The sequence below is a fragment of the Gopherus evgoodei genome, unplaced genomic scaffold (assembly GCF_007399415.2).
Source record: "Gopherus evgoodei ecotype Sinaloan lineage unplaced genomic scaffold, rGopEvg1_v1.p scaffold_40_arrow_ctg1, whole genome shotgun sequence".
NCBI lineage: Eukaryota > Metazoa > Chordata > Testudines > Testudinidae > Gopherus > Gopherus evgoodei.
In genome coordinates this window covers 970,748-982,190 of record NW_022060061.1, presented here as the reverse complement: position 1 = coordinate 982,190, position 11,443 = coordinate 970,748, and the positions used below count along the sequence as shown (strand labels likewise).

The 11,443-nt window shown below is 57.3% G+C and overlaps 2 protein-coding genes across 3 annotated transcripts in view; one reads left to right on the top strand and one right to left on the bottom strand.

Moving 5' to 3' along the window:
* The window catches only part of CUNH19orf38 (chromosome unknown C19orf38 homolog), a 9,966-nt gene extending 8,146 nt beyond the window's left edge, over nucleotides 1-1,820 (bottom strand). For both annotated transcript variants that reach the window (XM_030546105.1, XM_030546106.1), the window contains exons 1-2: nucleotides 1,094-1,820; nucleotides 117-440 (exon numbers count right to left, since the gene is read on the bottom strand). In XM_030546105.1, coding sequence (XP_030401965.1) covers nucleotides 117-440; nucleotides 1,094-1,124 — 355 coding nt within the window. In that variant the 5' untranslated portion in view covers nucleotides 1,125-1,820. The remainder of the gene's footprint in view (nucleotides 1-116; nucleotides 441-1,093) is intronic.
* A 2,047-nt stretch (nucleotides 1,821-3,867) lies between these two features.
* TMED1 (transmembrane p24 trafficking protein 1) lies at nucleotides 3,868-9,073 on the top strand. The gene is made up of 4 exons (XM_030546003.1): nucleotides 3,868-3,977; nucleotides 5,144-5,241; nucleotides 5,732-5,915; nucleotides 6,285-9,073. Exons 1-4 carry the CDS (start codon nucleotides 3,960-3,962, stop codon nucleotides 6,501-6,503), a joined length of 519 nt encoding a protein of 172 aa, XP_030401863.1. The 5' UTR covers nucleotides 3,868-3,959; the 3' UTR covers nucleotides 6,504-9,073.
* Nucleotides 9,074-11,443: the final 2,370 nt, after the last annotated feature.

Sequence of the window (11,443 nt, the reverse complement as noted above, 5' to 3'; positions counted from 1 at the left end):
GGCACCGGCAGAGCTCGGCGGGTAGGGGAGTGAGGGGGAACTGCACTACACTTGCCCACACTTCCCCGCTCTCACCTCAGCTCAGCCAGTTTCCCTCGGATCTAAAAGCCCTTTACCTGACACTGCGACCTCCACCACATTGCTGAACTCTGACATCTGCCTGGCACTCCCGTTGTAGCTGCGGTACCGGCACCGGTACTGCCCGGCGTCCTTCCCGGTGACGTTCCACAGGATGAAGGTGACACGATGCTGGGCCTCCGAGGCAAACAGTGTCTGTACGGGCTGAACCAGATCCGTCTTCAGCAACCAGAACTCGCTGTCCACGTAGGCTCTCGGCGCGATGCAGACGAGCTGGGTGGAGTCTCCTCGGGCAGGGGGCTCGGAAGACATGTCCAGGTAAAGCAGTGGGGCGGGAGTTAGGCTGGGACCTGCCATCGAGCCTGGAGTAGCCAGGGGAAGATGGAGTGAAGTGATGACACAAGGTGCCCATAGACTGGCAGCTTCCTGCACACCACAGGACAGGCTCCTGCCCTGCCCACTGGGGACAGCATGGACTGTGCAATGCCAGCTTCTGCCTTGCCTGCCCCTGGGGACACAGGGAAGCACAGCGGCACGAGCTTCAGGAAACACCCAAGAGTTGACCCACAGCTCTCTGAAAGAGGCCTCAGAGGGCACGGCCACACTGCAGTAAAACCACTGTGGTGCTGGGCCAGCTAGTTCGGGCTCGCTGGGGCTGGCCTGCAGTGCTAACAGTCGCAGTGTAGACGTTTGGGCTGAGGCTGGAGTCCTCCAAAGTTTATGCCAGGGGCAAATTTGACCCAAAGGCTCAAATGGGTGTCAACGTGACTCTGCTGCATTGACCGCTCCCTCCATTTTCCTGCTGAAATCCCTTCTGGAGATAAAGCCCAGCCCCCATGCCCTACAGTTGCCAAATCATTGTGCAATTTCTACGGTCACTTACTCCCCTCACCTCCCATCTATAACTGGCCTCAGATATGTGATACAGCATGAGCTTCTTCAGGTCCCTCGTCCTGGAGGAACACTCAGAGGGAAAGCTTCAAATACAGTTTAAATAGAGGGGAAGAAAACATACCAGCTAAGAGAAAGAGAATCCTCAGGCTCATCTTTCCGCTGAGCGTCCTGGATCTTTGGTGACTAGACAGTAGGAGCCCAACATGCACGGAAGGTTCCTAGTCAGAAGCACGCGAAAAGGAGAAGGAAGTTTTGCCCAAGATGGAATTTCCCCATCTCGGAAGGAAATTACAGAATGTCCCTGAACGTAAAAGGGCTTTTCTTCCTTTTCCTACTGCAAATTTAAAGCCTCACATTAAAGTCAAAGGGCTGAGACCAACAGTGACCTCATCCATGGTGTAAATTACATGCCAGGTTCTGGGCACAATTCTCTTCTCACACTAATCTGACAGTGGTGTGATTCCACTGACTTCAACAGAGTTACTGAGAGCCAAGGCCAGTGATCTCAGTTGTACAAGTGTAAATTCAATGGAGTTACTCCAGATTTACAGCAAGAGTTGACTAAGATCTAACTCAGGCCCTAAATCTTGTGACAGTTTCCTGGGATCTTACCGTACATCAGTGGACTGCAGCTAAGAACCATTTATATTTCTCTAAATCTCCAAATACAGTGAAACTCCGCTATAATGCGATGTTTGGCGTCCAAAAACTTCAATCGCGCTAAATGCGGGGTCGCGGTATAGCGGGGTTTGTCAGTGGCCCCCAACGCAGTGCATTGATGTGTGCTGCCTAGTGCACCTAGTGCCTAGTGTCCAGCAGGGGAGAGGAGCCGCGGCTCCCCGCCTCCTGGGAACAGACAACTCCTGGGCTGCAGATGCTGGTTCTCTCTGTCCCCAGCAGGCGGGGAGCCATAGCTCCTCTTGAAGCCAGAGAGAAGCCGCGTCCCCGCGCCTGCCGGGGACAGAGAGCACTGTCGCCCGCAGCCCAGGAGTTCTCTGTCCCCGACAGGTGTGGGGCTGCAGCTTCTCTTCCCTGCCATGGTGTTGGGGACCATTGGTACAGTACCATACTGTATTATACCTTAAAGGGGAGCCAACCTGTGATTGCGTTATATGCGATTTCGCGTTATGGCGGGGCGCGTTATTGCGAGGTTTGACTGTACTTTACAAGTTATATGGGAATCACTTCCCCCATTACTGAAGTGGGACACAGCACTGCTTGCACAACATTTTGACAGGAAATGATGAATAACCTCATGACTAGCTGAAAGGGAAGATGCCCCAGTTGAAAGTTAGCAGTGGAGACAAGTAGAACGAAGAAGCACAGGTAGAAATGCAGTCGCTGAATATCAGAGGTGCAACGATGCACATGTATCTGTACCTGCACGTGGTCTTGTGCGTGCATGTGTGTTATGAATTCTCCCTCCGCGCCCAACCCAAAGGGTGTGTGTCTCTTAGAGTTCTCAGCCCAAGAGCTTGGCTCTTTAGTTTAAATTGCAGAAACTCACAAAGTTGCCTGTTCAATCCCTGGTATGTTGGCCATCACATGTAAATGTGTGTGTTCAGGTGTTGTTTGCATGAGTGCTGTCTGTGCATGGGCAGACAGCATGTGTACACACAAGCGGTGTGTGGAGCACGTGTCCATCCCAGCCCCCCACTAAGCAGACATCAGTCTTGCTTGTGCCTATGGCAGTTCATTTGTGGTTTCCAACCAGCCTTATTCTGTGGACGATCTCTCACTGCCAAACTCCCGCAACGCCACATTATTGTGACTGAAAGTTCATCTGCATCCCTGGGATACCGGCAGCTGCTTCTTGTTCATTGCAGCAGCAAGATGGACTCTGTCCCATCCGCCTGCTTCCAATTCCGTCGCACAGAGGGCAGCAGGGCTGATAGAAAACTACCACTTCCTCCCCGTGCCTAGCAAGGTCCTTATCCGGCCCCACTCCTTATGGCTTCTGAGCCCCATGAAAATAGTCATCTTCCCAGCATCCCCGTGAGGCAGGGACGGCTCATTCTCCGATGAAGTGATTCACACAAGAGAGTCTGTGGCAGAGCGGAGCCTTGAAACCAAAATCTCCTGGGTCCCAGCCCGGTGTCTTAGCCCGCAAGCCAAGCCGCCCTTGCGGTCCGAGCCCAGGCTCCGGAGCGGGGCGTGAAGTGCTGCTCCCTGGGTGTGCCCCAGCCGCGGAGGGGCAGGCAATGGCCAGGCGCCATGGCCCCAGCCGCACTCCCAGCCCTGCCTGGGCACCTGCCCCTGAGCATTGACCACTTGGCCAGGTGCATTGTGGGACTTTGGCTCCCTCTGCAGCATCATCAGAGACAGCGGTGGGACAGCCCAAACCGGATGGACCAATGGGCTCATGGGCTGAGATGCTGGGCTGGACCAATGGCCTGTTCTGATACTGCATGATGTTCAGGCTGGCTGGACCAATGAGCTAATCCGATACTGAAGAAGGTGAGACAGGGCTGGGCCAATCGCTCCTTCCGAGCCACAAAGACCCCCGAAGGCCGGCTTGACCGCCTTTAGGTGACTACACAACTGCCTGACAGAGCCGCCTCCGCCTGTTCGCTCAGCTCTTTCCCTAGGGTCAGCCGCGGGGCCCTTGTCCAGGGGCAGGCTTCTGCCGCGTGGGAGCCGCGGCGCCCGTTTGCCCCCGGATCAGGCTTTTAGCGCAGCCACCTCTGCCCCAGTCCGCCGCCGGCGGGGCCCTCCCCGCCCCCGAACGTCACGCGCGGCCGGGGCGGCCAATCAGCGCGCTCGGGGCGGGGCTCCGCCCCCTCCGCGCAGGTCCCCGGATGATGGCGGCCGCCTGGCGCGCGCTGTGGCGGCTGCTGCTGCTGCTGGCGCCCGGGGGCGGCTCGCGCGCCGCGCTGGCCCCGCCCCCGCCCCCGGCCCCGCCCCCGCCCCCGGACGCCGAGTTCACGTTCCTGCTGCCGGCCGGGCGGCGCGAGTGCTTCTACCAGGGCGCGCCGGGCGGGGGCTCCATGGAGGCCGAGTACCAGGTGCGGGGGGGCGATGGGGGGCTGGGGGGTTGGGCTGGGGGGGGTGCTGGGGGGCAGAGAAGGGGGGTCGATAGGGGGCTGAGGGGGAGGTTGTGGGCAGGGGGGTTGGGCTGGGGGGGGATGCTGGGGCGACTGGCTGGGAGGGCAGGGAAAAGGGGAGGGGGATGTGGGCGGGGGAGGGGGATGCTGGGGGGCCAGAGAAGGGGGGTTGATAGGGGGCTGGGGGGGGAGGTTGTGGGCAGGGGGGTTGGGCTGGGGGAGGGGGATGCTGGGGGGGAGGTTGTGGGCAGGGGGGTTGGGCTGGGGGAGGGGGATGCTGGGGGGCCAGAGAAGGGGGGTCGATAGGGGGCTGGGGAGGGGGAGGTTGTGGGCAGGGGGGTTGGGCTGGGGGAGGGGGATGCTGGGGGGCCAGAGAAGGGGGGTCGATAGGGGGCTGGGGAGGGGGAGGTTGTGCGCAGGGGGTTGGGCTGGGGGAGGGGGGATGCTGGGGGGCCAGAGAAGGGGGGTCGATAGGGGGCTGGGGGGGGGAGGTTGTGGGCAGGGGGTTGGGCTGGGGGAGGGGGATGCTGGGGCGGTTGGCTGGGAGGGCAGGGAAAAGGGGAGGGGGATGCTGGGGGGCCAGAGAAGGGGGGTCGATAGGGGGCTGGGGAGGGGGAGGTTGTGCGCAGGGGGGTTGGGCTGGGGGGGGATGCTGGGGCGGTTGGCTGGGAGGGCAGGGAAAAGGGGAGGGGATGTGGGTGGGGGAGGGGGGATGCTGGGTTGGGGGGGATTGGCTGGGGGATGGGAAGGGGGGTTGATGGTGGGCTGGGGGGATGAGAATGGGGAGGAGGGCAGGGGGTATTTGGGGGCTGGGAATTGGGGGGGTGGGGTGAGGTTGGGGGGTAAGAGGAAGGGAGCTAGGACCAGGGAGTCTCAGTGTTATTAGGGGGGAACAGGCCTGGTGAGGGGGTGTGTCAGTGGACTGGGGTCTGGGGCTGCAGGGGGTTGGGGTAGGGGGAGGTGAAGAAGCAGAGGACCAGGCTGGGTCTTGGGTGGGGGATCGCCACCGTGGTTGGGATGAGCCAGTTGCCAGAACTGAGCCCCAAGTGGGCCCTAGGCTGTGCTGGGGCCTGTTCACTGCGGGGCAGCGTGACCCTGTCACTCACTCCTGCGATTGTGCCCTATAGGTTATTGGTGGTGCGGGCCTGGACATCGACTTTTCCCTGGAGAGCCCCTCGGGCGTGCTGCTGATCAACGAGTACCGAAAATCGGACGGGGTGCACACGTGAGTGTTGCTGGCTCTGGCTCTTACAACCCCCAGGCACGTCCAGACTCCCCTGCCAGCCTGGTCATGGGGGGTCACACGGCTCTTAGCCCGTGTAAGCTGAGTTCATTGCACACACCAGGGGCTCCTCGCTTTTCCCCATTGTCCTCCTCATGCTCCCTGCCTGCTGTCGTCCTGTCCCCCTCTCTTTCAGGGTCTCCCCCAGCCAGGGGTTCTTTGGGTTCCCTATGTCCCCAATCCTCCTCCCTGTGCCAGGTGTTCTCTGTGATCCCATTTCCCAGGGGTTCTGTGGACCTCATTATTTCCCCCAGTCCAGAGTCCCCCATTCTCCCTCAGCCGCCGTGGTTTCACTGCCCTTGGTGGCATAACTGTGCAGTTGTACTTGTTTTCCATCTGAGCTACATGCCCCAGTAACTGCTTGTTTGCCTTGGCCCCTTGAGCAGTGAGTGCGGGACTGGCTCATCTTCACGGTTTTTACCTCTTTCCCCAGCATTGAGCCCACGGAAGCAGGCGACTACAAACTCTGCTTTGACAACTCCTTCAGCACTATCTCGGAGAAGCTGGTTTTCTTCGAGCTCATCTTCGACAGCCCCCAGGAGGACGAGGATGGGGATAACTGGGCTGAGGTGGTGGAACCGGAGGAGATGCTGGATATGAAGATAGAAGATATTAAGGTGGGTGATAGGTGGGGGGCATTGAGGAATGCAGTGCAGAGCCTTTTGCTAGTAGGGCTTTGATGGTTGGAACCACTGGGTGAAGTCTGTGTCTCGTGTGGTGCTGGAAGGCAGGCTGTATCTTCCTGATCCCTTCTGGCCTTGAAATCTGTGAAGACCATCTCAGGAGATAGCTGATCTGTCCCTGTGATCTGAGGTGGTGGGGTGTCCAGTGGCTGGGAGTCGGAATTCTTACAGGCCTTGGGCCCCAGCGAACTGACCTCTTGGGGAGGTATTTGTTAGCTGCACTCCAGCATCATCAGCACTTCCCACACCCATGCGCAGTAGGTGATATCCCCCTCCCCACCTGGTCCCCTTTCTGTCTTCCAGGAATCCATTGAGACCATGAAGAACCGTTTGGAGCGCAGCATCCAGATGCAGTCGCTGCTGCGAGCCTTCGAAGCCAGAGACCGCAACCTGCAGGAGAGCAACATGAGCCGTGTCAACTTCTGGTCAGCTGTTAACCTGGGGGTGCTGGTGGTGGTGGCCTTCCTCCAGGTCTACATGCTGAAGAGCCTCTTCGAAGACAAGAGGCAGGTCCGAACGTAGCGGGAAAGGGAGAGAAACGGACTCCGTCTCTCCTGCGGGGGGCAGGTACAGAGCTGGGCTGGTGAATTCAAAGCCAAACACCCCAGCGCCTGATAGATCAACTGTGTATAGTTCTTTCAAATCGCTGCAGCTTCTCTTCTGGGCATCCTTTAGCGGGATTAAATGGGCCTGCTTTGTACCAGAGTTCCCATTAGGGGCACTGGAGCCAGAGGGCATGGGGCGGGTCGGGGGTGGATCACAGAGGTTTGACTGATGGGATGGGCAGTATGGGTTAAAATTGATTCTCTATGGACTTGAACCCCTTGGCTGGGGGAAGGGGGTTCTGCAGCCACCAGCCTGTGCCAAAATACACATCCCTGAGGATAGGAGGAAGGAACAGAGCAAAGCAGGGCATGGGGGATGGCAGCTGAGAGGAGCAGCAGGTGGTCTCGGTACCAAGTCCCATCAGTAAAACAAGGTCTAACCTAGCAGCCTCTGGTTCTGACCATCGCCAATTGCAGGTGGGCAGGATCCCCTGGCCTGCAACCAACTTGCTCCTTGTTCTGCTTCTCTCCTCTGTTGTGCATTTGTGTCAAAGGAGAAACCTCCTATGTGCCTTAACAGTAGCTCTTGGCCTGCTTGGACCTCGGCCACGGCCTGGCTGTGTCCTGCTGCCTCTTCAGTGCCTTGTTTCCGCTGTCTTGTAGTAGAGAAGATGGGGAATGTCCCCCCATGACCCCCGGTGCAGCAGTGAATTGGCTCCAGTTGGCCTCCATACGGACCCCTGGAGGAAGAGCAACCTCGTCGCTGTTTACTGCTGCAGTGCGGCTGTGGCGGGAGAGCCTTGGCTTTGGGTCCAGCCGTGTGGCTTGGTTTTGCTTAGTGCTCTGTGTGTAATTTGCCCCTGTTTCCATGGCATCCCCTTTGCTCCAGATAGCAATGGAAGCCACTGTTCTTGACAGTCACTTCCTTTGCTGCCTGTCCCAATTAACACCTCTTGCTTCAGGTCTCCTGGATCAGATCACAGACCAGTTTCCTTCAGATCATGGAAGAAAAACCCAGTTCTGCTCAGTGGATTCTTCCCCTTGTGCGATTTCCCTGCCTCTGGTGCCTTTTCTCACTGTCCCGTTTTGCCTCTGGTTTGAGATCTTAGCTTCACTGGCCCCTTGAACAGCAGGATGATGGATCAGAGCGTGGCAGTGACTGGGCACCGTGGCAGTGACTGGGCACCTTGGCATTGGGGAAGGTGTGTGCCTCCTGCTGCGCGTAGGAGGGAGAGATGGGCTTGGTCCTCGGGATTGGAGCTGAGCAGGAGTTGCCATTGCTTTAGACCCCAGTTCTGCCAATACCCTGCTGCCCCTTTCCTGGGCTGAGCTGGTGTCTCTTCAGTTCTGGACTCAGATCAGACTTTTTTGGGGGTAGGGGGGTGCTCGAGGCAGCAGCAGGAGTGTGGGGAATTGCTTCCAGTCAACAGGACAAGCTGTAGATAGTGACTCCTGAGGGCACGAGGGGGTTGGCGAGAGTCCATATCAGCGGGTAATTCCGGGCTGATGGACTCTGGAGTGCTTTGTGGTTGAGAGCCAGAGATGCAGGGTCATTAAGGATTCACTGTATTTGCTGGTCTGTGGGCAAGGATCTGCACTGCCAGCCATCGCTGCCAATAGCCCCATTCTCTGCCGTAGCAAAGGGGTAGGGGTGAGAGGGCTGGGGAGAGCAGGCCCTGCCGGGAAAGGACATGTTAGTGGGATCTGCCTAGGACAGTCAGGTTCCCCAGGCAGCTGATCCAACCCCTCTCCTCAAGACTGACTGAGGAGGGGCTGCTACCACCTGATAAGGCCAGTGGTGTTGCTTTACCACGGTATGTGCCAAAGTGCTGCCCTCACGCTCATCCTGGCTGGGAAAATAACCCTGATCTCCCCATCACCACCTCTTGTGTGCCAGCCAAGGTGCCTTAAAGACAGCTCTGGAGAGACTCTATGACAGGGCCTGCTTTGCCCCGTCACAGGCAGGTGTTCTGATCCACTCCGTGCACCATTATGTCTAGGGGGCCTGGGCGGTGGGTGATTCCGAAGTCTCCTGTAGACACAGACCTGGCTTGGTATTTTTTTTAACTTGCTGCACACAGCACAAGTGGCTGATCTCACCAAGACTCTGGAGAGAAGCATATGAATGGCAGCCTGGAACCTGCCACAGGCTAATGACTTCTGTTCTGTATCTTTTGTGCCCCATCTCTGCACTTTGGCCAGGGCTGACTCCAGCTTTGAGCAGCGAAACTGAGACTGATTAAACTTGACGCTTGGGACCCTTTTCCTCTGACTTCCCCTGCCGGTATTGTGACAACCCAGTGAAGTTCTGAGCCAACTCTTACGCTGGGATTGTTTGCTGCTTAGTGGAGCCGCAGCCTGGCTAGTCAGGAACAAATGACATGTATGTAGGTGGGGCGCTGATTTTGATGGTTTTTTTTAAATTACCAAGGGGCGGTGGAGCTATTCTCTCTAGCAAATACATATTGCTGAGCCTTTTACAAAGGAATCTAGTATTTATTCTTGACGTTAAGAAGGAAAGGACATTAAATGAAGTTGTTTACAATGTGTCATTGTGACTCTGTATTGGGCCTGTGCTCCTTCCCCCGCTGCTGCTTATTGTAGGGTGAGTTCTAACATCTGAGACAACCAAACTCCCATCATCTGTAGCCTAAAGTGCACGTAGAACCATGCAGTGTACATGATCCATCTTTCCAAGGGAAGCCTGCCTCCAGTGGCTGAATTGTTACTGGGCAGGGAAGTGCGCATCTCAGCGGGAGCTGAGTGCTACAGCACCACGTGTTCTGGCGGGACTGAGAATTCGGGGCCTCTTAGAGATCACTGCATTCCCCAAGGTCAGAACCGTCTGACTCTCACTGGATGAGCGGGTTTGTAACTTTCTGTGCACTGTCCCGCAGACGGAAATAATCTGAATTGCTGCTTATTATGTAGCAGGGACCTGACTCTCCTCCAGCAGAACCTTTAGGCTGTGGAGAGCAGAAGACTGGTTCTCGAGGCGCTAAGACAGCAGTTCTCCGGTTTATTCCTGATAGCAGGTCACAAGTCTGCCGTAATAACCCGGGAGGGCTGGAGCACGGGCTTTGTGTGGAGAGCTCTCTTAAGTTTTGACTCCTTGCTTCGTTAGACACAAATGGCAAATTGCTGCTCGCTGCTCCTGCTCCCCGTAGCAGCCTGTGTCCCTGGCCCTGCCGACCAGCTCGCTTTCTGCTGTCCCAGGCCAGCATTCGGCTGCTTTCTCTGGGCTTTGTCCTGCCCCAGGGGGAGCAGAAACAGCCTCTGATTGGGCCTGCCATGGCTCCTTGGGCGCACATGGTACGAAAGCAGCTGCTAGGTGGGGCCTGATGGCGAATGCACGCGTGAGCAAGTTCTGCTGAAGAAAGAGCTGGTAACGGTGAGTGAGGGCCTGTGCATTTGTCAGCTTGGCTTCTACCTTCCCACCCTCTGCAGCCGTGGCAAGGACATGGTACGCCCTGCTGCCCGTCAAAACCAAATAGCCTGTAGCAAAGGTGCCGCAAGGATCAGCTTTCTTCTGACTAACTCCCAGGCTCAAGGGGCTGGTTTTCATAGACACTAAGCACCCGTCCCTCTTAGCGGTGATTGCTCAGTCCTTCTGCAAACGCAGCCCTTAGACCTACAGAACACTCGGGGCTGGGTCTGTCAAGGCGAATCCAAAGTTGTTCTAGAAAGGGTGAGATCTGAGCACTAAAGCTTAAGTCCCTGAGCCCAGCCCTTCCTGGGGTGGTGGTAGGAGGGTCAGCTGTGGGGCGGGCTCCCTAAAGGGGGGGTCTGCAGCATAGGAAGAGCAGCTCTCAGACCCCAGCTCACGCCTCCGCTGTGTGGTCAGCAACAGCTGGGAGCAAAACCATGAATGGATGAGGCAGAGACCAACTGTGGTTACATCTGTGCGATTTACTCCTGTGCCAGGGAGGGTTTGCTCCCCTGGCTGCAGCAGGCCTGGCAACAGTGGTTAAGGCTGCCCAGTGAGGAAGGGGAGGGGACACTGCTAACTCAGGGATCAGAGCTGGCCCTTAAACCCCTTCCCTTCTTTTCTAGGTTGGGGGCCCCCTACAGCCTCCCACCTCTTCAGCCCTGGCCGGGGCTGTGCCCTGGTCCATTCACTACATCACATTGTAGGAGCTGTATTTCCCCATCTGACACCCCAGGCACCCATTCATAATCCCTCCTCCCTCTTTTTCTACACAGCAGATGCCAGGGACTCCATGTCCCTCCTGTCCCCCATTTCCTTCTCCAGTTTCCACTACGATCCAGAGGGTTCTGACCAGCACAGTCTAGAACATGCCCCTGAAATGTTGCAATTGACAGGCTGTGACGCTTATTGTGAGCGTTACAGACCGAACAGCGATGGGGGCTTCAACATCACTGCTCTTGGCCAATCTGGGCCAGGCTCTGCAATGCCCTGCTGGTCTCTTTAGTCACTTTTCTGAACAACATCACAGCTGGGAGCTGCTCCCCCCGGCACCAGCTCCAGGGTGAGTGAAAGCAAGGCAGGGGACCAGCCTGCCTTCCCCAGGGGGCAGCGTGTAGGAATGAGGCTATGCTGCTCCACTGGTAGCACCCCAAGCACTGTACAGGGCCATGCACCTAGTCCAGTCTTTGTTAATGACATTCATGAAACACTGGTCCTGTGATCCAGGATTTTTTATTGGGGGAGGGGGAAGAATTATTATACAGAGGGGGTCATGCTGTCCTCTTTTCACACACCATGTACAGAGGGCACGATGGAGCAACTGGCCTGGCCTCATCCTTACGGCTGTGCCCAGTCGGATAGGCAGTGGGCTGGAGGGGAGACGGATGGCTCCATGCAGGTACCAACAGCAGGGTAGAGCAAAGCAGAGCAGTGACCCCGCACCGCAGGGTGACTCTGGAACTCATGGCTGCACCAGGTAGTTTGAGTCT